The following is a 26837-nucleotide window of genomic DNA, read 5'->3' as shown; positions in this document are numbered from 1 at the left end:
GATCTGAGAATGACAATGAGCTACTGAAATAATTACCAGTTTCGGTGTAATCTCACTGTCCGTCTTTCTGCGCTCTTCCTCTGATTGCCAATGCGTGCACACTTTCTATTTGTTTCTCGCTCTCTCGGACTCTTCCTTTTTTTCTCTCTGTCTTCGTGGGGAGTGGGTTAAAAGACATTCAAACGTATGTCTTTGAGTTAATTTTCAGTCCTGGTAGTAACACCAGTTCACCAATGCCAGGCAGCCTCTGACCTGCGTCCAACCTGGTGAGGAGGAGAGTCATACATACAGATCAACCACTGTTGTACAACTTGTGTCATTTTGTCTGTGTAAAGGGGATCTAAGGTTTTGCTTATAAAACCATGAGCTCTTTGGAGTTAAAGGGACTTTTAACAGATTTTTAACAAGCTAAGCTCATCTCTTAGCTCGAAAATACATTTTTCACTGTCTCTATGGCTGTTGCTCGAACTACAGATTGTACTTCACATTCACGTATGCCCGCCACCACGTTCACACAGAATAAGTAGATGGAGAAATAGAGAGCCACCCCTCTCTCACTCTTTCTCTCAAAGTCAGACTAAAACTAGGCAGTGCTGATCAAATATAAACCAAGATTATGTTACTGTGTTACCTATTTTTGGCCTAAAATGTTTTCAGAAACATATTCAACATATTTTTGTGCATTGTTTGGCTGTAATATGAGATTTTGTGAAAAGGATTAGGGTGCCATACTGTTTCCTAAGTTGTAAAAATGGTTGCTGAAAATACTGAGATCAAACTCTAAAACCACTGACTATGTGCAGTAGTGTTTCTCCCACTGCGGGTTTTGCTCAACTCATAGACTTTACATCATGATGATGTCACAGATTTTTCAATCACTTTCTTCAGCTTGAGGAAAATTTCACAAATACAAAACCTCCACTGAAAAGCACTCAAAAATTCATAGTAGAAGAAATAATAAATTACCTTGTTTTCAGTTTGAGGTGTCCTGCCAGCAGTTTTACAGACATCTCTTCTATAATGGAGGTCAATGGGCAAAATGCCTTTTGGACCACAGGGGATTTTTAGCTACAATACCACCAGTGGTCACTGCTTTCTTAGGGCCCTGGTCAAAAGGGACATGCTTTTAGTCGTCACCCACCAGCAGGAGCGTTTGTTGGTCTGGTCGTTGCAGTGCATTATGGTAGTTGTAGGTTATTTACTTCTTGAGCAAAATCGATTGCTACAACCCATTTTCTCTTTTTTTTTCTGGTCATATAGCACCAATTTCATAAGTACGTGCGTCTCTCTACTGCATAGACAGCCTAATTTTATTAGAAGATCATATTTTCAGTAGTGAAAAGCTTCTTTCAATGTAGCCATTAATTTACAGAGCAGTTAGCTGTAAGCTTTTTTTATTTCCCTCAAAGAGCTAATGTCTGATGATCATGTGTAGGTGGACAGAAAAATGTGACACAAATACGGCAGCCAATAGCATCTCTGCTTATATAACCTTTCACCAGTGGAAAGCCCTTTGCAAAACACATTAGCTTTGACATCAACAAGAGGGTGCAGGTATTAGGGTTGTTTTGGTTTGCTGTCTGTCTACTCTTCCACCCGCTTGTTGTCTGACTGAAAGGTATGATGAATGCAGTAGACGAGTGGAGCTTGCGGCTGTTTCTCCTCCTCTCCTCTCCCATCCATCACCCCCTCTATCTTTTCATTTCACTCTCCTGCTCCTCTTCCTCTTAGTCACACCTCTCCTCTCGTCATCTTTTTTTGAGCCCACTAATCTGCTTCTCTGTGGCTTTCTCATCTTTCTCTCCCTCACTTTTTTTGACCTCATTTCTATTCCTTCCTCACCCGACTGCCGAGTGTCACAGCATAAAGGGCCAAGTCTCTCTCTTGCAGCGTGCATGTGTACGTGTGTAACAAGCTCGTGATTAGCTGATGTAGAGCGAAGGATGGCTCTGCGGATCTCTTCATTAGTTGTCATCCTTTCGTAATGAAGAGATAAGACATCCCCTCTGCATCCGCCCACACAGGCGCACAAAAACACAGCCGTCACACTCATTTACGCTCAGTCAGATTCAAGCCAGCTAGGTCAGACATGTCACCTAGTGAAAATAAACCAAAAAAAAGCTGCTCAAGGTCGCTGTGGTAACAAAATGCCTGTCTGTCTTTCTGCCCACTCTCTCTCTTGTCTTCTGTACTCCTCCGTCACCCCTCCCCTGCCTGTTTCTCCCTGTCCTCTTTTGCCCTCGCTGACAGACAGCTGATACAAAAATATTCTTACAAACATCAAAATTTGTCCGTTTTTTTATGTCATATTTGCATGTGTGTTTTTTGCAGCCTTTCGGTGTTAACCAGCCAGGTCCTTATGTCATGTACACCACAACGGACGCCAACGGCTACCTGAAAAACGCCTCAGGTAGGGACTTTGTTTAATGTGTTTCCATTGTAGCTTTCACTCTGTATGCCAAACTGCCCACTTCAGTGACAGAGAATAGCCAGAGAGGCATTTATTTCACCGCCTGAGCTTTTATATAGCCACGTCAGATTTATTAATAACTTCACCTCCTAACAATGACAGCTGTCCTTAGTCTGGCTGAACACCACAGTGTTTGTTTTGGAGGATTTTAAGAAAACAGAGAATGAGAGGAAGAGGGACGTATTGATTTTTTTGCTTGTTTTCTTTTTTCTTTTTCTTTTTTAATAAATGAGAATATAGCCTGTATGCCTCAAAGACAAACACTGAAGCAAAGGGCAGCAAAAGCAAAGGCTCAAAAATGGCTGTTATTAAAAGAAAAATGAATCTGTTTGATAAGGCTGGAATGCTTGCCTTGTGTTGCTTGTGAAGTTTGTGCCCACTGGAGTTCACACTTATTCCATGTGCACGTTAAATTATTCACCTATATAAATGTCGTTATATATATGTAAAGATAATGAAAATTGATAATCAACCATTACTGGTCCAGATTTATTTTCAAAGGATGGTTTTCTGCGCTGTCTGTCAAATATTCAGCCTGGAGTGACTGCAGAGGCACTGTCTATGGGATACAGCTTTCTCATAGTTTCTGCAAGACTATTACAGGAAAAAAAAACTGTCAAAGTCTGCAAAACACTAGAGGCTTTTTTTCCTCCAAAGTTTCTTCCATAGCAACAAGAAGCAATATTCAACAAGCTGTAGCTTCCTAGTTTTTGCTTCTCATTAAAGTCCAAGGTACATATATTTCTAGAAAGGGCCAGTGTCTTCATTATAATTTGAAAAATCAGACAAGACTTGTGGATGTGTAAAGTTTTGTTTTGCAGCCTTGAGTCACTTACATTTTTTCTTCTTTTAAAGGAGAAGTGTGTAAGATTTAGGCGGCGAGGACTGCAGATTGCAGCCAGATAAAACTTGTCCTGGTTAGGATTCCTTCATTTTTCATTGTTCAGAAGATTTTTACCTGGGAGATGAATTATGTGCAGAGGTTTCATCATCTCCAAAACAATTAGACCTGGTGATTTAAAGCGGTAAAAACACTGAACAAAGCAGTTTCACATTACAAATGAGTGTTTCTCGAAAGGCTGTTTGGTATGTTGGAGATGAGCGGCTTGCCCAGCATGTGCTAATGTGTGCTCACCTTTTTTCTCTGATAACGTTCGATCCAGACATTTAAGAGGTTTTCACCGGGAGCCAAATTGTCTGCAGAGGTCTCTCTCTCTCCAAAACAATTGAACCGAGTGATTAAAAACCCCAAATAAACACTGAATGATGCCGTTTTACATCAAAATCTGTGTTTTTCTGACACTGCTCAATGCAGTTGGAGAATTTGGTTTGTCCTCTTTGGGCCACTATAGTGATATGGCAGTGCAACATGTCAATCTCCATTAGCAAGGGCCCATTCTAATTGTAGATATAAACAGCTCATTCTGTGGTCACAAAAAAACAACAGTTTTTATTTTTAGTTGATTATACACTAAAAACAATTCTTATATTCAATTTCTGCCAAAATATCCCCCAAAATCCAACACACTGGACCTTTACCAAAGTTCAATAGGGAAGATGATGATCGTGCATGGGACAAGATAGGACAGGGTGATTTAGAGTGTTTTCAATCTCAAACAGCTCCACCTCATGTATTCTCAAAGGGCTATTCCCTTCTGTTGTTGTTAAGCAGTCCTGTTAACATCTGGCTGTGTTCTGTACTAGAATACACAAGGTACCACACTGTTGGTAGGAGATTTTGGTCACAAATCACCCTCTCACATACATTATGACAAGTATTTTGTTAATGAAATTCGAAAGCCTAGTGACTCCAGGTTCACTGATTGTTATGTTGTAACCTGTAGGATCTCTGGAATTCCATAGGACAAGACATTTCTGTACAGAAATAGATGCATAGAGAGATAAGCCAAGACACTGTGGACAGCAATGCTGTGTCGTATTAGCCACAGTTAACCTAGTTGATGTTACACTGTGGGAAGGACAAAGAGCTGGATGAGGACAAGATGCACTGACAGCCTGGGGTCAGGGATATATATAGTGTGTGTGTGTGTGTGTGTGTGTGTGTGTGTGTGTGTGTGTGTGTGTGTGTGTGTGTGTGTGTGCGCGCGCGTGCGCGTGTGTGTGTGCGTGTGTGTGTTTGGGCGTGCATGCGTGCAGCATAATCCCACTTTGTCTGATTTCATTGTTTCATTTATCTGTTGGCACACTTGGAGTATATACATATTTAAAGAAAGAATAGACAGATCACTGTCTAACATCATTATTATTTCACCACCATTAGACAGGTAGAAGTTTTTGGAGACAAACACTGCTGAAACTAATCTTCCAATGGCTGTGAGCCTTTTTCAATTACATGCTCTGCATTCAAGCCCAAAACAAGTGGACATAATATTACAGGGGACCTACATATATTGCTCATTTTCACAGTCATACTCGTATTTTGGGTTTTTTACTTGAACATGTTTTCACACTTTAATGTTAAAATATAAAAATAAATATTAAAAAAAATATAAAAATAAAAAATATAAAAAAATTTCTCATGCAGTCTGTGCTGCAACACCTGTATCCACCCACTTCCTGCAATGTTGTTCAGGCACCTGTCTCTTTAAGACCCAACTCCCAAAAAAGCCCAGTCTACTCTGAATGGTCAGTACTTTCGGGTCTTTCGTATCTGTGCTTTTGTTATCTAGGCATTTTAGTCAGGGGAATGACTTTAACAAAGTACAGCGGTAGTTACGACAGTGAAAAACCACCCACGAAAGCTTCCCAACCAAAATCTTCCCAATTGGAAATGTTGCAACAGGAATATGATCCATAATTGAGGGGAATTGAACTTTTGCAACCAAGATAGCATGTTTTCCTAACATTAGCTTGTAGCTGCATGTAGCAGTGTACTTGCAGCTGAGGAATGACTGTAACAAACTATAGCTGCACACAAAGAGACATTTTCCAATAGGAATAGGGAAATTATCAACATCCACAACCAAGTTTACATGTTTCCCCAGCATTGGTTTGTAGCTTCATGCAGTTTATGTAATGTAAACACTTACAGTAGTGTGCCTGAAGCTGATGACCATATAAAGACATACATCACAAGCTGACATCAGCTAAAAGGGTATTCATAATAGTTTTTGTTTTTGTTATTTTTTGCTCAGAGGGATAACTTTGACATCATTTCTTCATAATTTTAAACTTTGATTAAATTCGATAAAAACATCTGACACTGTAGCATTCCACGTTTGATAGAAATTGAGGATAAACGTCCCCTTTAACCCTTTGAAACCTGAGCAAATCTGCTTTATTTCTTGGTAAGAAGGCAATAAAAAACTTAAAAAGAAATGGACAAAGAAATTGCAAGAGATTTGTAAAAGGTTACAAGGAAATTGCTTGATAATGTGTGACAAAACAGAAAAGAAAAACACAAACAAGAAAATTACCCGTTAAAGTGCTATTTAAACTATTTTTTCGGTAATATAAGTTTAAATACATAATTATAGTTTTCTGCACATTTTTGGACAGTGTTTTTTAATAATATCTAATAACCCCCCTCCCCAAACTAATTTTAAGGACATTTTCTTGTCACCTTTTACTAGGTTTTTTTTTCAATTTGCAAGACATTTGTTGCCATTTGGTCATTATGGTTTTTTTTCCCTGTTTTTAAAAGAAATCAAACCAATTTTCTCAGTTTTCAGAGGTTTACATGCTTGAAAAAGGCATTAGAACACAGCACAAGAAAACTAATGTTGTTCCAGGTGTTTAAGGGTTAAGACTGGCCGTCCTCTTTTTAGTTGTTTTGTCTGTATTTAAAAAGCGTGTTGAAATCCACAGTTTTTCTCCCTTTTTGCACACACTCAACTGGTTTAACATGTGCAGTCAAATGAGCATAAAGAGCAACAGTGGAGAGGGAGGGAGAGCGGGGGAGGAGGGGGGAGGGGTATCACCACCTGCACCCACGCCCACTGCAGACAAGATAGAGAGTAATACAGAATCCCACTAAATGTGGAGGCGGCGACATTTTTAAAATCATACTAAAGTGAGATGCTGAAAAAGATTCATGAGGGTACATTCCCTTTTCGATCTGAACTTTCAGGTAATTTATAAAAACTACCTGAAACATTTGTGGTTAAAAAAAAAGGCAGTTATTGATGGAGGGAATTAGTTTACACATACCAAAGGATTTGCAGTCCTACATGGCCAGAAGAATGTGGACACTTTAACATTACATTATCTAATTGCAAAACTTTGGGTGTTGCGATTTGATCTGATTTGATTTGACTTTATTGTGCTTCCTCTTTTCCGGGATGCTTTAAACAAGACATTTTTAAGAGCAGAAGTTGGCCTGCAGTCTCACGTCCAGTGTTTCAATTCATCCCCAAGGTTTCTGATGTGGCGGAGGTTAGGGCTCTGTGCAGGCCAGTCAAGTTGTTAGAAGCACACAGTTTAACTGAAACAGTGATTCTCAACTTGTGGGTTGCAACTCAAAAGTAGGTCGCAGACCCATTTTCAGTGGTGTCACGGGCCTTCTCCTGGGCAAATAAAAAAAATGTTTAGAAAAAAAATCCTGTGCTTTTATTTTGAAGGGGATTTTTTATGCAGTGGAGTGACCTCTATTCACACTCCTTCCACAGTAGGCAGCGATAATGCCCTATTATGCTAACTGACACCCGCCATTTCAGCTGAGTCCGGTAAAAATGGCTGTTACTGAAATGTTGTGATTGTTATGTCAGCCTTATGATTAATGCTTGAATACATCACTGAATAGTGTTAATAACATAATTAGTATTTTTGTGTCAGTATACTGTGATATTCTGTACTATCTCGGGTTCAAACTGCACCATCTTTTCATTAAATACATTTGAGAAGTTGAACATTTTCCTCGATTTGGGTCGTGGCTTGTCATTAAGGGGTGATGGTGGGTCCCCAAGTCAGACCAGTTAAGAACCACTGGTCTAAAATATCCCTTAATAAAGTTTCAGATGCATTTAATTTCCCTTTCCATTTCCTGTTATTTCTTTATTCTATTATTATAACTATGTATCAAATGACAGTGTGAAAACAATATGACAGTGTGAACAAGGTCGCTCGTCCCGATTAACCTACAGTTATCACCTGAGTCAAACACACTGTGGACATGGATGTGTAACTCTGGAGACTAAATTACTGGCAACTGGCAAAATCAATTTTCTGTCAAAAATAGGAGAATCTCTCCCAGGCATTCTGGGAGGTGAGATGGAACAGGATGGGGCAATACCCGTTGGTTTGCTGACTCTCCCCATGCAGGAAACTTAAGTCATTTATGTTTTTCACAACTCAAAGACTCTACACAAACACACAAAAAGAAACATTTCAATAAAGGTGTTCTTTTTTTCATCTAGTTCATGTGAGGCGCAGACTTGTCTTGACATTTTGTCCACTCAGCCGGTACTTCTCTTTCTGGAGAAAGTCTCACAGTGTCTCTCCAGACTGTGTCTTTATGTTCCTGGTTCGGTATGCTCAGTAAGCAGAATCCCATTTATTTAACATCAAAATATCCTGGCTTAATACAGTGTGCCCATCATAACTACAGCTTATTTTTCCAGTGTGTGTTTGACTGGAGTGCACCGAGAGAGGAGGAGAGTGAGAGTAGCCAAAGGCTTTGCCGGCACAACTCCCCAGACCCCTCATTTAACAGCTGCAAAGTGCTGCCAGGGAGCAGGATGTGTGTGTGTGTGTGTGTGTGTGGGTGTGGGTGTGGGTGTGGGTGTGGGTGCGTGTGTGTGGGTGTGTGTGTCCGTGTGCGCGGTAATTTAAAGTGTATTTATTCTGTAGCTTGTAGCTCGGGGAACAGCCAGCGAGGCTGCCAGAGATGAGCAATGATGGGGTGCACACAAACACACACACTCTCACACACACCCACGATGTCTAGGCCTCTCCACTGGGGCCCAACGATCTTCACTTACCCTTCACCCTCCTGAAAGGGAGAGAGCACGGAGAGGAAAGGAGAGATTATAATATGCTGAGAGATAGAGAGAAGGGGCCGAGGAGGCAGAGTGTATGAATGAATGGAGTTACTGTCGAACAAAAGGAGAGACGGAGGGAGGGAACAAGAGGAAGTTCAGAAAAAATGAGGGAAATGGGTCAGAGGACATGAAGAGCTGGTAGGATGAGAGAGAGCAGAAATAGAGCAATCATATTCTGGTGAGATACCTAAGAGACACACTGCTAAAACACACACACACACACACACACACACACACACACACACACACTGTATATCCTGCATACACACGCAGCCATATTAAGTGATAATGCCACCCTCTTATCTGACACGAAAAGGTCAACAGCAAAACCGACAAGGCTTTCCTCCAACTCTTTCCTACATGTGTGGTTTGTGCAGGACATTCATACAGTGCGTGCACCTGTACAGGTGTGTGTACATTATGTGTGTGTTCTTGCACATAAACTCCAGTCTGTGTGTACTCAGCGCCCATATGTGTCTATGTCAGCATGTGTGCACGCGTGCATGCCGTGACATCTGTCTCTTGACCTTGTGTGTGTGTGTGCGCGCGTGTGTGTGTGCCAGACAGTGGTGTGCCATGCCCCTTACTAAGCAGGTTGGATGGATGAGCACGGGCTGTGATTTTGACAACACCACACCTCATTATCACGTAGCTCCTGCTGAGACAGGGGAAGAGAGAGGGGCAGAGACAGGTGGGGTGGTGGAGATAAATAGTTGAAGTTCTTCATTAACAACCTCTTTTTTGGTCTCGCTCTCTTTTTCTCGCTCGCTGTGTGACACTCAGAGGCACAGCGCAGTAGAAACTGCACTGCGTTTCCCTCTGGGCTGCAGGTCACACAGGGTCATCCATTTATCTTTAGATAGACTGGGGGACATGTAACTTTCAGGGGGATGGTCAAAATTAGGGTTATACTCCACAAATCACCACCTCATATACAAGATTTGATTCGATCTATCCAGAAAAAATAGCCCACCCCCCACCCTCCATTTACAGCTTCATTTTTCAGTAGTTGCCATCTACTCAGCTAGTGAAGTTGACTTCCTTTTGTTCAGAGTTGATCCACTGCTTTGGATTTATCAGGTGTATTGATGGCAGAGTCTGTGTTATCACCTTTTATATGGTTGTCTTATGAGTCATAGGACAAAGAGACAAATTAGCTTCATTTTAAAGGTAACGGGAGAGAAAAAACAAACTCTCTGGTCTCTAAGACACTATCAGGAGCAATGACAAAGCAGAGTAATAACATTGTTCATGGTGTAATACTTTTTAAACCTTCCCCAGCCCAGTATTCCCACATTAATGGTATGAATCCAAAAACAAGGGGCACTATCTTGCTTTTATTTTTTATACTATATACTTAAAGAAATGTGTCTGTTTTCAGTTTAGAGAAGCATTAAGGGCATCAAAAGATGTAGATGTCTGAATATTGATAATTATGTAATGTACCAGAAGTTTTTATAGATGGCTGCTAAACCTCCTCAAGTAAGACAAATAGAAACTGTGTAACTCTCAAAACACCTGCAAAGGGTGAAATGCACCCGATAAGCAGTGGCTGTCACTCTTTCTTTAGCTATAGTACATCATGTTTTAACAAACATTAAACTCATTGCAACAAAGGAAACAGGGAAATAACAGTTACAGTGATATTTTACAATTTACAGATTAATTACTTGAAAATATAAACTTTCTGTTCGAATGCTTTTTTTGTTGTTACTGCAAACCACACCTCAGTGAGTTTGTGACTTGCTATAAATTGGTTTGCTTATACGTTAGTTTATACAGAGGTTAGCCACATACAGTGGTTGCAATATGTACCATAAACATAAAAATGTCCACAGCTCTGACCATCTTGCAATGTGATTTGGATGGAAATGTCCATTCTAGCCTTGTTACATTGCCCTGTTCAGCAATAGTCGAGGCCAGAGGCATTATGATTCTGGGTTGTCCGTACTTGCATAGATCCCATTCTTGTAAACGTGATATCTCAACACCTTGAGAGAATTTTTCATATTTGGCACAAATGTCCAATCAGACTTAACGATGGACTGATAAGAATTGGTTGTTCAAAGGTCAAGGTCACCGTGACCTTGTGATTATCTCATTCTCGTGAAAGCAATATCTCAAGAAGGCCTTGAGGGAGTTTTCTCAAACTTTGGCACAAACTTTTACTTGAACTGATTAGAATTTGGTTGTTAAAGGTCAAGGTCACCATGACTTTGCAAAGCATGTTTTTGGCCATAATTTAAGAATTAATACACTAACTGTGAAAAGATTTCACACAAATATCTAGAAGATGAAATGATAAAGTGATGACGTTTTATATCTAATAGGTCAAAGGTCAGCTTCATTGTGACATCGTAATATTATGCTAAAACACTTTTCTGTACATTGTTCACTGTTATATCTCAGGAACAGAAGACAAGATATCTGGTCAGATACTAAATTGCTGACTCTAATTTTGGGTGTTCACCTTAACGCTGTGCTGACTGTATTCTTTTGTGCTGCTGGAGGAAAATGTTTGTCAAACATCCACATTGTCACAGACTTGAATATAAACTTCAAGTATAACTTGACATGCGCAGAGGCATACAACTGCATGGCGCTAATTCTAGTTTTATATCTATTGTCTCTGTGCACTTGTGCAATTTAGCACATATTTAAATTAGGTGATATTCATACATGTGGTACAAAATCGTCCCCTTTTGTGCAAATGAGCCTCACAATAAAAACAGTCCCATTCACAAATGTCAGTGCTAACAGCCACACAGTTACAGTAAAATCTTTTGCGTCTTCAGACAGTTGGTGGTAACTGAAGCACATTTACAGGGGTGTCAGGTTTCATTTTTTTTTACAGTCAGAAGGTGTGTTTGAAAACACCAACAGCACTAACAGAAGGTTTCTTTCTGTCACTTTTATATTCTTTGCCTGAAGTTTTAAGCATGCCTTTGCACCTCAAAGGTCAGGACCTGTAGCTCACTGTCTAAAAAGTTTTCTTCTTCTCTCTGCCATTTTTTTACTTACTGTTTCCTGTTGCAAAAGCAATATTTGTACTTTGGTACTTTGACTCATGGATATAAAAGAAAAGTCTAAAAAAGGGCAAATTTCCCTCAGACGCAAAACTTAATAGGCATGTTTGCGCTGTTATATCATTAGCACAGTGTCTTTTGTGAATCAAACTTTGAGACGGGGCAGGTAGCAGTTTTAAGTCATGCACAATTCATGGTAATATGTGGCTGCTGTCCATTCTTTGGGAATTCACCCCGGAATTTTTGCCACGACTAGCTTAGGTTTTGTACATTGTCCTTTGAGAAACTTTTTTTTTTTTTTTTGCATTTCCAATTTGTAAACATATTTTATTGTACCTGTGTGTGTCTTGGCTGGTTCATTTCATGTTTCAACTCAAACAGCCATTTATGCTACCTGAAGAAAAAGAAATGTATCTGAAATGCTCTAAATTACTTGCTAATGGCCTTATTATCACAACAGTAATCAGCACTCTGCACAGCTTTTTCGAGAAATTGTGGAGTCTGCTTATTTAACAGCTTTTGAAAATATTGAAAGGGACTCATAAAGGTGTCAGTTGTGCGGTGAGATAAAACCGTGCTTACGCTCTGTCAGTTTCCTTAAAGCTCATAAGTCATTTTCTCTTGTGAAATGAAGTGTGGTTTGTCAAAAGACACCATTTGAGTTTCTTTTAATTTGATGCAGCGTCACTCCCATAAATAAGCTTGGATGGAAACCCAGTTATTGTCCTCACCAGCAGGCTGTTCGTGCCACCAAGCTGCAAATGGAAATAATGTTGTAACACCAGCAGGCATAAGGAAAGAATAGTAACAACTCCGGGGTAGTTAACTGTGTCCAGACGTTACAAGTGTGCCAAAGATTATTATGCACGGAGCAGGAATAGAGCAGAGGGAGGACATTTGAGAGAGAAGTGACAGGAAGAGGGAGGACAGAAACGGAAAAGAGGAGTGCTCATAAGGAGGAGAATCATAACAGGCCCAGATCAATGTGGAGCTCTCTGCAGACTGTCCAATTAGGCTAATGAGTTCAGGGGATTAGCCACGGCTTGCTCACACACACACACACACACACACACACACACACACACACACACACAGCTCACATACTCATTGTACATGCACAAAAAAAACACATGGTTACCAGCAGCAACTCATCCACAAACATATTTATCATATCTTAACCTTTTAGACATTTAGAATATCCAAAACAAATTGGATGCAAATTCAAACTGTGTGCTGAGTTGTGTTGACCCACACATTCACTCGCAGCAGCTCATGTTGTGTTTTGCTACATCATGCTGGTGCCTCAAGTGGTGTCGTAAAACAAAGCCAGCCGATCGCGTTTGACAAGGATAGTGATCCTCGGCCACCCCTGTTCTCAGAGACCTTGTGCATTCAGCAGCGAGCTTTACCCTATTCTCAAACCATTTTACTGCACAGTATTTGATATAGGCTTGAAACACACACACACACACACAGGGAGAATTCACAATATGTGAGATAGGATAAGATGGAAGAGTAGGTGGATGAGAGAAATGAAAAGGGGAGAAAATGAGAGGGTGCAGAGGAGCGAGCTGAGAGCATACAGTCGAGCTGCAGAGAGAAAAGGAGAGGAGTGAAAATGAGGGTGGAACAAAAGAGAAAGATAGGAGATGGGAGGGGAAGAGCACGCAGAGATCAGCACAGAGGAGAGGGAAATATTGGTGTGGAACGGGAAAAAAAACGAGTGGAGAGGTAACCCTCCACAGAGACATGGTGAATTACTATTGATCGAGCTTAGCATGCTTTTTCTCTTCCCTGTTTTTCACTCCTTTGCCTCCCTCCTACGTTCTTTCTTCCCTCATCTATTTTTCTCCTCCGCATTCCTCCTCCAGCCCTCCTGCTTTCATATCTCTCTCTTTTCTCTTTCTCCTCTCACCCTGTAACCCCTCTCCTCTGCAGCCAGTTTTTAGATCCAATAAATTGTCAGGAGACTGTTTAAATTTTAATTTGTCGCCGTTGTTGTCAACCTGGTTGTTGATCTGTTGGTCTCCAGATATCTTTGGGCTTCAATAATTGAAATGCTTGTATGATATGTACCTAATCACAGAGAGTCATACTAAGCTAATGAAGTTACAATATATCTCTAGCAGTAAGTGTGTCCGAGGATTCATCCTCCTCAGTTTTTTGTTGGGTTAAAGAGTTTCGAAAGAGGCTGCCAACAACAGTTTGATGAAGTTTTCAGCTCTACCACCTCCCCTCCCACCCAGCTTATGGGCATCCTTGCACTCTTAGTATTATGTCATTACCGGCAGTGTTTCAAACTGACGGCTTCCTAACCCATTTCATGCGCAAACAACATGTTCCGTCTCGCCATGTTGACAAGTGACGCCACCCATGCTTGTATCTGCCGGATGCGCCAGGTGCCATCAAGTTGTCCGCTGGCGTTTAATTTCACTGTGAGCAGCCACATTTTCAGCTGTATTCGTCCAGTGGCGTTCCATGCACACACCATAGGTGCCTTTGGGCGTCGCCTACATACACCAAAAGCCTTGTCAAAGCAGCGCTGTTTTAGGAGTCTGAAATGAGAACGGGCTAAAATATATCTACACAATTACTGAATTAATCTTGTACGCACACTCATGTCATACTAGTTTGTGACCAAATACCTGCAAAACTGATTCCACTCCCATCACCTCCGCTGTACTTTGTGTTCAGTTCTAATGTCAGCATGCTAACACCCTGAACATAATACAGTGGAAACCTTTATAGTGATCACAGTTCAAGCTAATGATTATTATATCCAAATTTCTGTTCCTTTATTTCTCATCCAGATTACCATCTTGTTAACATTTGTATCTTTATTTATTGATTGTAAAGTAACAAAACTGACAGCTCATTACGTGATCAGACACTATCACTGGACCATCAGGCTCAACCACAGGTGCTTTCTTGTGTGCATTTGTTTTCTGTTTCCATCGCTGGCAGTCATGACTTATTCTCAGTATCAAGGCATCCTGAAGAACCCAAAGCTCTGCTGCTGCATTCCGTTGGCTTGTTTTTGGCACTTTGTTATAAACTCAGAGAAGACTACATTTTTCATTGAGAGGAAATGACTTCCTTTTCCCATCACAATTTTAATGTGCATGCAGCAGCAGCCTCAGGTAGCCAGCTTAAAAACAGATGGGTTACCACAAGGCAAAGAAGACTAGAACTGAAGTAAAATTTAAAAAAAGAAATAGATGATGAATTACTGTGTTTTTCTTTTTTTCCACGTCGTCATTTATGAAAATACCGAAAGTGAACACGGTAAGCAGGCTACTTGGTTGCAATAAGCAAATAATTTAAACAGCATTTGTATAGGAATGATTCTGTCCCAAACGTTTTGATCCTTTTCAGCAGTTGATCAGTGTAAACATGATAGCTATAAGCAGTTTCCACTGTACCTGCTATATATCAGCATGTCTGTGTGAGCGTATTGCCATTCTAGCATTAGCACTTAGCTCAAAGCTTTGCTAAGTCCAGCTTTACAGAGCTGCTTATATTGCAGTGGACTTTTAGTCCTGTTTGCTGACTGTTGATAAACCAGTGCAGATCTCTGTAACAGAAGGGCAGACACAGGCAACAGCAGCATTTTTCTGTTGTAATGGAGGCTTTTATGAGTCCCTTCAAAAATCTCTCAAGATGAGATCAACTTCATCAAGCCATCTTTTCACCAAATCATTGAAGTTTATAAAAATCTTGACCGAACCTGAGGTATAGATGCAAATATTTTTAAATACACCCAGTACCTGCTGAAAGAATATTCTTTTTGGCATACCGTCACGTTTCTATTCCTTCTGCCAGTCTTGCAGTAACCAGGTGTCATTTCAAATGACATTATATCACACTGAAACTCACAGCACTGAAAATTCACTCTGTTAGCACTGTTGATGCTATTCAATTGAGTCTCCAAAAGCTTTAAGTATTTATAAATGCTTCTATTCTTCTAAATGTACAAAGACAAGGTCATCTCTTACACAAGCAAGTACGCAGCTCATTATGCTCTTAAGGGCCTTTTCACACCTCAAAGTCCAAACCAAGGTTCACATTTTTGTTACATTGTATACATTTGATCCAGTGAATTTTGGTTTCACATTGAATTTATGTGAGCACACTAAAGAACTATATTTGACACACCAGTGTCCTTTTGTCATCAACTACATGTGCTGTGTTTCTCTATACTTGACATTGATTGGTTTGGAGACAGGCTCTCTCTCCCCTCGCTCTCATCCTTGTAAAAAAATGAAAAATGTCTACGTTTTTGTGAGTTTCTCCAACTGACTCGTTATAATGTCATCTCCACCTCTCCCCGTGTGCTTCCATGGCTCATTTTGTCATGTTGTGTTATTCATGGACAAACTGAAACCTACACTGTACATTTAATACCATTTGACAGCTTGACTGCTAATTTCTCCTCTGCTCTGATTCTCCAACACCAGCCACCATCACTCTCTAGGTCGCTGACTGCGCATTCCAGTACCCATACTACCATACTATATATGATGCCAGAAAAAGATTTAGTATGTCCCAATACATAGTATGTCAGATGCTGTATGCCAGGATGTTCTATTACATCCAGTCGGATTTTGCATGATTCAAGGCAACTTGCTTTTCTGGCTATTCTTACCCATAATAACTTATTTTTATCTTTGTCCTCATTCATTCACATACCATAATAGCTTATCCTCTTAGGATGGTGAGGGGACTGGAGCCTATCCCAGCTGACATTGGACGAGAGGCGGGGTACATCCTGGACGGGTCACCAATTTTCAACGATTTTCAATTATCAATTTTCATTATCCAATTTTCATTATCCTCTATTGCTTTCTAGTTTCAGAAGTTGCTTGTCTTTTATTTTTGAAAACAGATATAAAAATGAAAGTGATGGCATCACTGGATAGACACTTTGTAGAAAAAAACTGTGGTCAACCTGTTATTTCTAATTCGTTTTCAGTATGTCAAACTCGGGTATGATGGCTGTCATTAGGTCTGTTCTCTCTTTCTCTCTCTCTCGCTCTCTCTCTCTCTCTCTCTCACACACACACACACACAGAGTCATTTCCGTCGTCGTCTGGGCACAAGTGTCAACATGCTTCGGTGCCATAGTGTTTGAGAGGCAGTGCAAAGCTGGGTGGTGATAAGGACGGAACAACTGACCCTCCGGGTCCTTCAGTGAATTGCCATACTCTCACCCACACACACATAGACACACATTTTTTTCCTCACAAATCAATGTCCAGATCTTGACACCATTGTATGGACACTGAAGGGGGCTCTCCGGGCGAGGCAGACTGTGTGTGGAGAGTGTGTGTTATGTGTGTGTGTATTCATTCCATCCCTCATGGCTCCACCCTCTATCTCTGCAATTTGCTCCTTTTATCGCCATCAGGGGAGCAAATGGTTTCTATAGCGACAGGCACTAGGAATTTCTCTGAAAAAAAATGTTTTCTTTCAGTTTTGGAGCCCTGGGGAGTGTGTGTGTGTGTGTGTGTGTGTGTGTGTGTGTGTGTGTGTGTGTGTGTGTGTCTGCACTGGAAGCCAATTATGTTTATGACCCTTTTTCCTTTCACTGCGAGATCATGATCTTAGGATTTGCACATATGTTGTCACTTTTAACAGTAGTGTTTCACATATTTTTTTCTGTTAAGGTTCTCATTTATAGTTGATTTGTTATATTTCTTGTTGTCTGTCCATATTTCGCTCTGTGCCTATATGCACACTTGACTCGGTTTCAGACTGATGCCAGATGTCACATTGTCACTCTGCATGTCTCCCTGAGGTGGCAAAACCTCCAGACAGGATGAGGTTTTTTATCAGGATGTGTGTCCTAAGACCCTGGCAGGTGGACACATACACACGCACATTAACATGATGAAGCTCCCTCAGAGGCATTTATGTCCTCTCTGTGTCTGTCTGTCTCTCTCTAATATCTCTCACTTTTTTTCTTTTTTACCATATTATGCCCATAAGGAATTAGTTTGTCAATTTCAATATTGGAGGAGAGAGTTTGCATCCTAAAATCCTAGATATTGTCCCTTCACTGTTTGGCATTCTGCTGTGAAAAATATGAGGAACAATAAATGGAGGATTCCTTTCACCATGCAGGAAAAATACTACAAATCAATGCAGGTAACATGGAATTGACATATCCTAATCCAAGTTCCACATTGCTACATCTATAATAATTTAATGTGCACATGCAGTATCAGTGACGAGCATGCAGCACTCAGCTACAATTTGAGATCAAACTTGCATCATAGCATTCGAGGGGACTTGCAGTAAACATAAAAGTGTATCACATCAGACAGTGCCATGCCACACTGACGATGACACAGACCTCTCCATTGACAAGCGGCTTTGCAAAGATGAACACAGCTTAAACCTTAACAAATGTTGCATTACTTTTGCCTCTCTTCAGTGCAAATTACAGCAACTCAACTCAACCCAACTGCTGGAACATTTGTTGCCTCCCAGTTTGTTGTGGCAACAAAATGCAGTCTTTGGAAGTGTGTTCCTCAAAGAGAAATTTAAGTGTGTGCATAAAAGAAATCCTGCAAACACCAGTTATGAAGTACACACTGCATGATTGTTTCAGTGTTTAAAGCTTAAGCCACGTTTGTATTAGACATTTCACACACCAGCTACATTGATAATATGGAGTAGAGGCTAATAGAAGTCTGTAGGCTACTTTCAGCCCCTAAAGAAACCTTGCTTTGCGCTGTGATGTCTTAAATATGATGTCTTGTATATATGTGTGTGTGCGCGCGCGCGCACGCGTGTGTGCGTGCATGCGCGTGTGTGTGTGTGTGTGTGTGTGTGTGTGTGTGTGTGTGTGTGTGTAAATGAAGCACTCGTATGGAGAAAAGCAGCTTCTTCTACTTCCTTTTGTGTATTTTAGTTTTCTTTCCTACCCTTTATCTCTCCGTAAATTGGGTTATAACCTTTAGAAATCTGTGTATATTATTGTGTGTGTGTGTGTGTGTGTGTGTTCCCTTGCATTATTGCCTGGGCCTGGAACAATAACTCGTTGAATGTAATGCATACCGTGCCCACCTAGATGTGGGTGTGTGTGTGTTTAGAACACATACACACTAGAGCCGACTGCTTGTATTAATTTGAATCCACTTTGTCTTCGAGATAGAGATTGATTGTAGGCTGTCAGTCATGTGTACAGTGTGGAATTCCCTGCCAAGGCCTCCACTGGCTCTGCCATAGGGAGATAGGACAAAAACACACTAACACACACACACACACACACACACACACACACGCACACACACACACACACACACACACTTATACACACAAAACACAGAAACTCTGATACACTGCTCTGCATAATACTCTTTGCCAGCCTCCCCATGTTGTGAAATGGCTTTGCTCCAGCCATGGCCACATTTCCAAGCCAGTCTACTCACACACACACCCACATACACACACAGCACTCAGTCAACACGCAGCCAGGCTCCCTGCCTGCAACGTAACCCTCCTTGATCCTCCATCAGACACACAGACACACTCCACCCTGCTGAGTGGCCGAGTGCAAGCCATCCACCTCTTGCCTACTGACAGGGAGCAGCAGTCTGTCAAAAAACATCAAACCAAGACTGGCTTTAAGGTCCGATCCCTTCTAAAATCCTGTTCTGTCCAGCCTGATGGACGCAGTTCAGTGTGAAGTAGCGGGCTGATTTAAAACGGGTTCCCCTGTTGGGTCTATCTCAAAGTAACTCTTTGTAACACTCCTGCTCTTACTTCTGTGGGACAGTATGGCCCTGTTAGTCTGTCTGGCATTTGATTGGTGGATATCAACAACAAGAAGTGGCATTACCATAAAGGCGACTTCATGGTTCATAATAAAGTCAGAAGCTGCACAGTTGCTCAGCATAAGCAGCCAAAACTTAAAGCATTCATATGGTCGCTGGTGGGTTTCCTTCATGGTTTCCTTTACATATAGTGGGGGTCTCAGATCAGTTATAGTCTGTAGACAACCTACATTAGTTAGGCTCGTTTTGGCTCTCTTTTATGTTTTTGCATACATTATTTACCATATTTCTTGGAAGCTTTATGATTGTTGATGAAGATACTTTATTAATCCTGCCCAGGGAAATTCATTATGGTAAGGGTGTATACGATTGTTCTATGTAAACTCATGTAAAGCCTGTTTGTTAGGCCTTCATGAAAAACCCAGCTGGATGAAAAAGTTTTGACCTCCACAGCTTTCAGTTTTGTAAAGTTTTCTTCTCGGTTATGTAGAGGTATGACAGCTCTGCGTGTGTTTGCAACTCAGTAATGAATATATTACATAAGGCTATGCATGCCGCTGGCCAGGATATGACTTTTGTCACCTCCCACAGATTCACAGCAGTAGGATGTGTGTGTGTGTGTGTGTGTGTGTGTGTGTGTGTGTGTGTGTGTGTGTGTTCATACATTATATTAGAATGCACACACTTCTTGTGCATTTTATTTTCTTCATCAGGCTACAGGTCACCTTGGAAAAAGGCTTACATCTTACAAAAGTCTACAGCCACTCTGTGAAACTGTACTTAGGCACAACAGTGCTTTGAGATTAATGTTAACATAAGCCTGCTAAAATGCTAACAAAGACAACCCTAACATGCTGATATATAATTATTATCATGTTCACAACCTTAATTAAGTCTTAAAGCATGCTAACATCCTAATAAGTATTCCATGTACAGTATAGCAGACTCTTATGGGAATGTCATATATGTTATATTTTGGCCATTTTATGTGTAAGATATATATGTGTTAGAGATATTTCACTGGATAGGTTGTTATCATTCATCCTCTGGGCAGGTGTGCAACAATTTCAACAATCCATCCAACAGTAGTTAAAATATTTCAATAAAACCCAAGAATGTTGATGTTAACAGAAGAGGAAAAGTCCATTTTGAGGCAAAACATCCATTAGTTTATTCATTAGATACTTTAAATTCAAGCTTCAAAAAACTTTATTGTCTATCACATAATGACAGAAAATTGCCTTCAGTTAGGGGCTCAAACAACATGAAAAAACATTCACACCGAAATGTTTGGACCAAAATGATGGACTGACTGAAAGACATTGCCAATCCTAAAGCCACACTGCTAGCAAGGCTAAAAAGTGATGGTAGTTGTCAATGTGATTTGATATCTCTCCGTCATATCATCTTGTTTCAACAAATTTACTAAATTATTGTTACAAATAATGTATAATAAGTCTTACAGCAGAGGAACACAGCTTTCCACTGAATTGGTACATTTCCACACACACTCACTCCCATGCACACCTCTCAGTAAATGTCAGACACCCCAGGAGTCATCTTAAATGTTAGAAGCAGAGGTGTGGTTCTGTTTGTTTGAGTACTGGAGCACACTGTGATGTGTATGCATGTGTGTGCAACTGACAACACGATTAAATCGTGTGGACTTTGTGAATTATGTCATCGTGTTGAGAATTTTGCACAGCAGTCAATCAAATATTTATAGTAATGTACAGTAGTATGAGGTGATGCCATGTATCTAGTAGGTTGTAATTAGTGGGCATCAAGCAATGTAGGCAAATTAAGTAGTTTTTGATGTGTAGTTTATTTCATTTGCTTACTTGTGTCGAGGAAATTAGGTAGCAATCATAATGTCCATTCAGTGACGGCAGTGCTTAGGCAGTGCTTCATCTAAGGTATCACGTACGTTTGTGATTGGCATTAATTGAAACACATCACCTGGTTGAACATATCAATTTTAGGCCCTGTAACCGGTGAATCCAACGACGCACCACCACAAAATACCATCTGTCTCAACCAAAGCAGCACTCCAACATTGATCTACGTTAGTTTGCACCGAGTTTGAAAAGGAGTTTGAAGAAATAAGATTTACAGCATATTAAAAGAAGTGACCTCCATAAAGTTTTTACAGGCTTCCATGCTGCTTTTAACAGTTTATTAATCTGAGGGTTTTCCGGCCTGTCCATGAAGTGAAATGTGACACACCAAGAAAAAAAAAAAGCTGCACGCACACACAATAAGGCATACTCCCCTGCTGCAGAGTCGTGTGCACAGCTGTGGTTTACTGGTAAAAAAAAAAAAAAAAAAAAAAAACTTCTATAGAGTGAAATACAGTTAGCAGCTATGGACTGAGAAAAAATCATTTCAGTCCCTGTGCCACTCAAAGGCAACTTGCAGCTATCAGCAACTTTAAAGGTGGAATGTTTTCTTGCATGTAACTTAATGCATCAGTTGACATCATGACACAGCCAACACACCATAAATTTGAATTTGACAGTTTGTTTTAATTGGCTCTCTTACATTACAAACCCTTTAGTGATAACTATATGGCTCTCTTACATTACAAACCCTTTAGTGATAACTATATCTTTAAGCGCTTAAAAAATGTATATGAATTCCACAGATTGTGTGAATTGAATGTACTGTTTTTCCTAACTTGGATTTTAAAAAATTGCGAAGCATCGTCCTGTTGCGTTTCATCAGCGTTAAACCTTGATTAAAAGCCAGGGTTTTTTACTTACTTTACTGAACTAGTCAATTTCCATAAAACCCTGCCCAGCTCTTCCTGGAAACAGACAATATTTCTGTCCCTCTCCCCCTCTTTTTTGCTATCTGTGGTGTGCGATTAAGGCAATTATGCTGCCTCTTCACAACACCCAGCAGCCCAGCACTAAAAAGCTGGAAAGATAGACTACACAGAGCGATAGCAAGCAAGAAGTAAAGAGAGAAGACTGATGAAAAGCTTTCTCGGGTAGAAGGTGGCAAAAGTCAATGGGTCTATTCATTGGTCAGACCGGCTGGAGCCAGCGCATGTAGTACATTACAGCATCATGGACAAGCTTTTATTGGGCGAACATACAGTACATCTATACAATGGCCACAGCTTGTTTCACCTGAAATGACTCACTTTCACCCCCTGGCTGATGATTTACGATGATATGTGATGTCCCCAGGATGAAACACCAGCTTTATAACTAATATGAACGAGAATTGAGAGAGAAATATTGAGCCACAGTGACCTGGACTGACCTGACCCAGGTTCAGTTAAGATGGCCAAAAATTAGCAGGACGAATCTCTTTTTTTTTAAACTGAACTGAGGTTAGGCACGGATTAAAAAAAACTCGAGAGAAGCTAAGCTGTTGTGCTCCTCTCGGCCTGCAATACGCAGTCCATCCACATTAGTTCTGATCACTGGCTGCCTCGAGGCTTTCTCTCTCTCTTCCTCTACCCCTCTCTCTCTCTCTCTCTCTCTCTCTCTCTCTCTCTCCTTCTCTTTGTTTACCACGTAGAGGTTGATTTATGTCGGCTGCACTTGGCAGAGTTGGGTGGCGTGGGCGAGATATAGCAGCTGAAGGGGAGAGAGAGGGGAGACGAGCAGGAGGGAGGAGAAGAAGGGGAAGCAAAATGAGTAAGGCCAAGTCGGATTGATGTATCAGGGGAGAGGAGAGAGACATGAGCAGAGAGGAGAAACAAGAGACTAAGGGTTGGATTGGAATAGTAAGTGAGGACGGAGAGATTAAAGGATGAAGGCGGGGGCTAGCGAGGAAGGAGACGGGGAGAGGTGTTAGACTGGCCTCAGGTGTCTCACCTTGATTTGTATCTTTTATGATGCGTCTCCATGTCAGAGCACAAGGTCTCACGCTGCAGTCCCTCTGGCTCGCTCGCTCCTGTTGTGCATTTCGTCTTCATTCCTCTCATTATATTTACTTGTACGTTTTATCACAGACAGTCATGGTCAGGATAGGTTAGAGCAGAGTGCATTGCGTAAACCTTTAAGGATTCCTTTGGGAGAGCAGGGTTATTACAGCTATATAGCAGTATCATACGATCACTAAAGCGAATGGGGGCTATGACTACATACACAGACCTTGTTTTGTATGTGCAAAGCTCATCGGCCGCCCTGTTCACGGAATGTTTAAAAGCGGAAGCAAAACTAAATATCTATGAGAAAGAGATATAGATTGACCAATGTGCATTATGAAAAATATATAATGTTTAATTGTTTAAAAATCTACACATGCAAAATTTACAAGGCCAAAGAGAAAAGAGTGTCAAGTGTAAGATGCAAGTAAGGATGTGGGTTGAAATTTACATTTATTCAGTGTCTGGTATGTCAAATCTGAGAGAAGTATAAATTGTGGGTAACAAATGCCGTTTTTGTGTTGTAACTTGTTTTGTGTCCTTCTGGACAACCACGGGTGATGCACAGAAGGCTGCAGGCTTGTTACTAATGTATGGAGTACAAAAAAAAACAATAGCAAAAAGAATTACTCAGAAAACTACTGGAGTAAGTTGCCAATAGCAGTCAAAAGTATTGGCACCACTCAGACAAAAAATGTTGACCTCACACAAAAATGCGGCTTTGAAAATGGTAAAACAATCCAATGTGTCAAAGTGTAAGACAAAATACACGTTTTCACCAATAGTTGAGAAACAAGACCATCTACAACCATGCTAGTAGTTCTGTGAGGCACAGTAGTGCTTTGAGCATGCTTGAGTTTTACACCTGCATCTAAGTAATGTTTAGTGTGCTACAAATGTCAGTAACTTTTCTGGGATTTGGTCATAATTTTAACTTGATGATGGAGCTAGAAGAAAAATCAAGGGATCATTAACATTACTAAACTTGATACTGAGTAGAACACAAATTTGTGCACAAAATTCCGTGCCAATCAGATGCAGAGATATTTCAATGGGTAGATGAAAACTTTGACCGGCTAGAGGACTTATAGGAAAAGCCAAGGGATTACCAGGTTTCATTGTCTTGGCTTTATAAATGTGTGTACAAAATGTCATGGCAATCCAGTTAGTAATATTTAAGATTTTTCACTAAAACCAACAACCTAATAGTGTACAAGAAGAAATGGGGAAAAAATCCTAAAACTCAGTAGGGTTCATCCTCTTGGGACGATAATTAACCAATAGTAAAAGGACCAAAATGTGCTTAAGGCAAACCGCTGGGGGCTAATACTCTTCCGAGATAAGGCTTTTATGGTGCTTAAATTTGTCTTTCTCTCCCTCCCTTCCTGCAGCCGGTCAGCTGAGCCAGTCAGCCCACTTCTCCCTCCAGCTGCCCTACAATGTGCTAGGCCTCGGACGCAGCGCCAACTTCCTGGACCACCTTTTCGTCGGCATCCCCCGGCAGCCTGGAGAGACGGTGAGGAAATATGAGAGGGTGATATTACCTGGACACTTCCCAGCATTCCTGCAGGAGCAGCCACAGGCTGTGCAGTCTCACAGAATATCTGAAGGAGAAGCACTTCTAGAGGTGCATCTTAGACCCGCAGCAGATGGAGAAAAGGAAGAAGGTGTGCTGAGCAACTAAAGATTTAGAAACCTCTTCAACCCTCTGGCTGCAAATTGCATCAAAATAGTTGTCTTCTTGAAAAACAGTTTGAACATGTTTAACACCACTCACATACCCAATCAAGTCATTTCAGAGCTGCCTAACTTGTCTGAAACATAACAGTGTATGGCATGCGTGGCTGAGAGATTTAATGTCTGTGCAGTAAGTCTTGGAAAAAATTGGAGAGAGCAGCAAGCAGAAATAGCCCCAGGATCATGGTGTTAAGAACCAGAACACTTTCCAAGAAAAATATCAAATGATGGTCTAATCCACGATAAGTGCAATTCAAGCACTTTGAAAGTCAGAAGCAGAGAGTAAATCAGTTGTTTTTCTCCTTCGGCTCAGGCTCCATTTCACAATGAACTGGATGTAACACGTCGTCTGGGGATTGCGATACTTGTTTGAAAGATATTTCATGAAGATGCAGAAGAGGGATTTCCCTCCATGTATTTCTTATCAAAATTTAGAATTGCTGAAAAGAAACATCGTCTCTGCACTGTTGCAAAAACAATGTGGGGATAATCCTGTTGTCTACAAATTGTTTGTGAAATAACTGATCGATATTTATTTAAAAAACAATTAAGGCCGACACAATGCAATCAGTTCTTCATTCTTTTCAATTTTCTACTGGAAGTTTTTGCTTTGCTTGCATTTTTATGGATACTTTTAATTCTTTTAAATACGAGCAAGTAGTATTATATTTTTGAAAACTAAATCCTGCTTAATAAGAGTAAGTTAAGGGTTTTCACAGGTACTCTAACCAATGTTTTGATAGCACTCACTATTTAAGAAGCATATTTTGGAGCCCTCATCATTAGAAAGAGTCTAAGAGTCAAATTTTGGCAGAATAAATATGATGGCATACTGAAACACAAGAGGTGAGAACAGGCAGTAAAAAGGCAGTAAGGAAAATCTTTTTTTCCTTGCCCGATCTAGTGATTAAAAAGGTTGAATAGACAGTTCCTTGATCATAGATAGATTCCACATCCAATTTATAATGTATAGAATGATTGATGGCATCACTCAGGGGATATGTGACGGTGCAGTGACCTCCCCGTTTAAACGGAAATAAAATCTACGCCCCATCATTGCTTCATGATTCAAACGCATCTGTTTAACAGCTCTGAGAGCGGAGGATTTACTGTATGAATGACGCTCGGGAAGCAGCCCATGTGTACCTCCTGTCATACAACAAGCCATCATTATATTGATATAGTAAATAATTTATAGAGTTTACATTTTTAATTTATTCGTCAGCTGTATTTCCACACTACACTACTTCAAATGACAGCGTTCCTCAGTTCCGCTCATTCACCATCTCCGCATCCATCTCATCTCTGTTCTCCCTCTCTCGCTCGCTCTCACGTTGCACTTGTCACACTCAATATTAGGCACGACAGGGCCCTTTTTTTTTTCCTTCTCCCGTGTGGTACCGAGATCTTCGTCAAGCAGCTGATTAGAATTGTAGATGGCTTGGTCCGCGACTCAGAAGCTGTAGTGCACCGAGAACACTCATCTCAAACAAGCTGCTTTGTTGTCCCCTTTCCGCGCACTCCTTTTTCCTATGCAAAGAAATGTGATCTTTTTTTCCCTCCTCGCCCATTCCTTCTACAAAGTGAATTAATGAATGCCTAAAGATGCGGCCCATTATGCAGAGTAGATATTTTTTACCCAGAGGGCCTGGAGAGAGGAGCTACTTCATCAAATCTACCTGTAATGAGGAAGAGAAGCTTTGGAAAGCTCTTTAGAAGCAAAATCCCGACCGCCATGCCACCCTGCTCAGTCGGCAGGTTCGGATCGTTCCCTCTTCATCCATCCTTCTCTCATTTTTGCTTTCCTTCTCTGTCAGTCTTTATATCTGTCCTGCTCCCATTCTCTCACTATCTCCCCCGCTGTGCCCTTTACAATTTTCTCCTCCACAATGAGAGTTTCAGCCCGCTGTTTCACAGAAGGAGAGGTTTTGTAAAATCTAC

General features: G+C 40.8%; 1 protein-coding gene across 1 annotated transcript in view; it reads left to right on the top strand.

Moving 5' to 3' along the window:
- itfg1 (integrin alpha FG-GAP repeat containing 1) overlaps positions 1-26837 on the top strand; it is a 192373-nt gene that overhangs the window by 150894 nt on the left and 14642 nt on the right. The window contains exons 14-15 of the mRNA XM_042484273.1: positions 2332-2410; positions 24551-24675. Of these exons, the coding sequence (XP_042340207.1) occupies positions 2332-2410; positions 24551-24675 (204 nt within the window). The remainder of the gene's footprint in view (positions 1-2331; positions 2411-24550; positions 24676-26837) is intronic.

Source organism: Plectropomus leopardus, chromosome 1 (assembly GCF_008729295.1).
Source record: "Plectropomus leopardus isolate mb chromosome 1, YSFRI_Pleo_2.0, whole genome shotgun sequence".
Lineage (NCBI taxonomy): Eukaryota > Metazoa > Chordata > Actinopteri > Perciformes > Serranidae > Plectropomus > Plectropomus leopardus.
The sequence above is the reverse complement of the archived record's forward strand: the minus strand, read 5'-3'. Positions and strand labels throughout refer to the sequence as shown.